This window comes from Branchiostoma floridae, chromosome 16 (genome assembly GCF_000003815.2).
Source record: "Branchiostoma floridae strain S238N-H82 chromosome 16, Bfl_VNyyK, whole genome shotgun sequence".
NCBI lineage: Eukaryota > Metazoa > Chordata > Leptocardii > Amphioxiformes > Branchiostomatidae > Branchiostoma > Branchiostoma floridae.
Genome location: NC_049994.1, coordinates 9,059,912 through 9,063,987, shown reverse-complemented (window position 1 = coordinate 9,063,987; position 4,076 = coordinate 9,059,912). Strand labels below are relative to the sequence as shown.

The following is a 4,076-nucleotide window of genomic DNA, read 5'->3' as shown; positions in this document are numbered from 1 at the left end:
CCCGGAGGAATCTGCTTGGAGATTATTAAATAGGGGTTATGGAGAGGTGATCCTTACGTAGTAGAAACGCCTCGATGCGGTTATTGTAGGAACTGCAATATTACAAACTGTTCTTATGTTGTGTTAGATCCTGAAGGATGGACCCCATGCCCGGCCAAGACATACGGCTTCAGATCCAGACCGACCTCCTCACGTGTCCGCTGTGCAGACGTCCTTACGTCAAGCCGCGCACCTTGCCGTGCCACCACACCTACTGTGAGACGTGCGTCGCCAGGTGTGCCGGGAGCTACCTGACGTTCCCCTGCCCGTCCTGCCGTCAGGACGTCGCCGTCCCCGTGAGCGGCGTGTCCGGCTTCCCCGAGGACGTCTTCCTCAGCAGACTGTCCTTCAAGGTCAGGACCATAGAGGAGCCCTACGTCACACCCTACGTCATCAACGAATGTTTGACTCACCAGCGAGCGCCCATCAGGTTCGGATCTTTTTTTCTATACACCATAATTCATACATTCATCGTTTACATTTAGATACAGTGAGAAGAGATTTGTTGGGTACACATCACATTTTCTGTGAATCAACTCTGAAAATGAAGCAGTGTTAATTTCAGCACTGAATCAAAACGCTTAGAAAGCCCAGTGATCTTTTACCTAACATTTTCAAATGCCACTAATCAGTAAACTGAATATTGCATGAAAACTACAACCAGTAGTTGCTTTTACACGGCAACAACGATGTGCATGACAATACAATGTACTTTTTCCTGTAGTATGTTTGGTAATCCAACTTAAGTTAAATGAAAGAAAGATTCTGCAGTATTTATGGGAACTACAATATTTTGAATGTGCTCTACGTAAGTGCTAACATGGTATCTATCCCAGTCTTCTCCTCTGATCGCTTCCCCGGAAAATAATCAGGCATCAAATCACAGAGAAACGATTGGCATTGAGATATTTGACACTGAAATTATCAGAGGAGCGTACAGGACCTAGCATAATGTGGATACTAGGCCACTAAGGTGTCAGGCTGACTTGTCAAGTGCCGTACTTTTTCTAGCCCTGGCCTCTTCTCTCATCACCTCAATGAAAAGCGGCCTGCAGTCCAATTTGAGCTTTCGTGAATAAACAAAGGTTCAAACTTTGCCTCCACAGGTTTTACTGCCAGACGTGTGAGAAGCCGCTGTGCAGGGAGTGTCCCAGGGGGAACCACAACGCACACAAGGTGAGTCACATAGAGGAGCAGATAGAGAGGATGAAGGAACGAGTCGGCACCGCTCTGTCTGACCAGCGACAGAGGTCTGCTACAGCCGTCACAAATTTACAGGCAGTCCGTAACTCCATCACTGAGATTCTGCCACAGAAAAACGCCATGGAACGCCACATCGAAGCACTTGTGCATGAACGAATACAAGCTATCCAAGTAGAGGGAGACGCACTGCAGGAAGAGTTAGACACGATGTATCATAAACACTTTTCTGACATGACCGAGAAGAGGAAAGAGTTGGAAAGCATGGTAGAAACTCTGCTGACGTTTGACGTTGAAGCGGAGAGAGAGCTGGCTCGCGGCGGGTTGGTGGATGTCAACCGGCACGGAGAGATCTCAGAGAAGCTGAAGATAATGTACGAGACCATGAACAGGCCTGTCAAACATTCATCGGGATTTCAGGCAACATTCATACCAACGACCACAGCTGAGGAACGTCTTGTGGGATACTTTGAAAGAGGCGAGAAACCTGTTCACAGAACGAACAACCCGGAGGTCATAACGCAGTCGTCTAGGGTTGTTTCACATATGCAAGAACATACCTTTCACTTTGGATCCGTTTCCCACAACGGTCACGAAACGGGGTCTTCTCCGAAGTACGACTGGGAAAGGGAAAATGAGAAGGGAATACGGGCGGGGATTTTCCAAGGCAATAGGAACCGGCCAGCCTCGGCGAGGTACAGTGACGAGAAGCAAAAGAACGGCTCCTGGGTTCCCAATCGCAGTTTCTCTCTTCATGAAACACCAAACGAGAACACCAAGTCTGTGCCACATATCAGAAGGCAAGTAAGCGAGCCTGCGAATGCTACACTTCAATCGTACACAACGAGAGAATCTACACAACAACCTGAAGCAGCAGTCAAGTCTGCACAACAACCCGAGACAGCTGCCAGGTCTGCACAGCAATCATGGACAACTACAAGGCATTCACAGCAATCAGACACAGCTATCATGACAGGGACAGCTACAAGGCCTACACAGCAGTCTGAGACACCTGCCAGCAATCAGACAAGTATGACAAGGCAAATGAGTGAGTCTGCGAGGCCTACACAGCAATTAAACACAACAAGAGAACTTGTGCAGGCACCAGATACAGCTACAAGACCTACACAGCATTCAAACACGACTCCAGTACCTACAATTTCATCAAAAACAGCTCAAAAGCCTTCGCGGCAGTCAGAGATTCCTCGAATACCCACACTTGAACCGGATACAGGAAAGGGATCTACACAACAATCAGAGACAGGTCCAATGTCTCCACCTCAATCAGACACGACAGGAGGACCTATACAGCAATCAGAGACACCTCAAAAGACTGCACAGCAATCAGAAACAGCTATCAGATCTACACAGCAATCCGACACAGCACATGGACAGCAATCCGACACAGCACCAAGCACAGCACAGCGATCAGAGACAGCAAAAGAACCCTCTCTAACACCGGCTGCGTCACGACTCGGCTCCAATCAGAACTTTGTTCGATGGAAGACAATTCGTATCGCCGACAAGGGAAAAGTGTCCAAGGTCTTGGAGTTCCCAGCTCAAGAAAATCTATCTGAAGAGATTTTTCTGTAAGTTCTAGTCACAGTGTTTAAAAGGAATCCCCTTTTCGTGTAAACACCAACAGGTGAGGTAACCAGGTTGGTAGTGCAAGCCCACTGCAGTGACAGTAGTTGGAAGACTCTTTGCACAGCCAAGGCATCAGTCAGAACAGCTCACCTCGCAATATATTTTTTTCTTGCCTTCACAGAAACACATAAAAACTAGAAAGACCGACATTTGCTTGAGAGCAAATACAGCATATTTCAGCCATCTCCCTTCCCATGCAGTAATAGACTGTTCCAAATTTACACATGTGCAAAAATGGAACACTTCTGCTTAAAATGACTTCTAACTACTAATCACACTTATGAGAAGAAATGAATCGTACAAAACCCCTGCAAGAATAGACTCTTCCAGTGCACTACACGGAGAGAGGTAAAATAGACGAGTCCAAAAACACTTCCGCTAAGAAATGGAATTTTGAATCGCAGCCGGCCGTCCAAAAGTGAATTTGAAAAAAAATCCTCCTCTGTGCAAAAATAGGCTCTTTCTGTTATACCCCTATGTAAAGTGGAGCGATCCAAAAATACATCCGCTAAAATAGGACTTTGACATAATCACCAAAGTCCACAAAATGAATTTAAAAAAATACCCCCCTTCGTGGAAGAAAGGAATCTTCCAGCACACCCTGTTTAAGATTGCACAATAGTCCAGTCCAGAAATACTGAATATATGTCATTTTATATTATAGGCAACCCAGGCCAAAATTGAATTTTTTAAAAAAATCCCCCGTACATGAATGGACTCTTCAAGATAATACCAGGATTGCTGATTGGCTGCCGAATCTTCCTCAGTGGGGGTCAACTTCCATTCAACAAATGTAATTTGGAATCATCACCCATGTCCAAAACTTGATTTAAAAATCCCCCTATTTGCAAGAATGGACTGACCCAGTAGTAGTCTTATGTCAAGTGGATCAGTGCAAAAATGCTTCGGCTAAAAAAAAGCATTGGCATTATCACCAAACTCTAAAAGTAAATTTAAAAAAAACACCCCTTTCCAACAATGGACTCATACAGCACTCGCTCATTAGCTGGTTATTAATTGGATTTACCTTGTCCCCCCAACCACCTGGTGGTCTATGGACTAGGTAGGTAACACCTGTCCCCCAGAATGACCTAGAGGTCGTTGACCTCGGCACTCTAGCCTCACAAATCAAAACTCTCCCACAAAAACCGCCTAAATGAGCCATTTTGAAATGATTTACACCAGATATT

General features: G+C 45.7%; 1 protein-coding gene across 1 annotated transcript; it reads left to right on the top strand.

Moving 5' to 3' along the window:
• The first annotated feature begins 45 nt into the window (after positions 1–45).
• Positions 46–2,832, top strand: LOC118403549 (RING finger protein nhl-1-like). Its single transcript, XM_035802283.1, has 2 exons — positions 46–469; positions 1,146–2,832. Exons 1-2 carry the CDS (start codon positions 138–140, stop codon positions 2,830–2,832), a joined length of 2,019 nt encoding a protein of 672 aa, XP_035658176.1. The 5' UTR covers positions 46–137.
• The last annotated feature ends 1,244 nt before the right edge of the window (positions 2,833–4,076 follow it).

Excerpts from the sequence above, each read along its gene's own strand:
- LOC118403549 (XM_035802283.1), top strand. The coding sequence starts at position 138 with ATGGACCCCATGCCCGGCCAAGACATACGGCTTCAGATCCAGACCGAC. Across the intron at positions 470-1,145 it reads CACCAGCGAGCGCCCATCAG|GTTTTACTGCCAGACGTGTG; the intron begins GTTCGGATCTTT and ends TTGCCTCCACAG.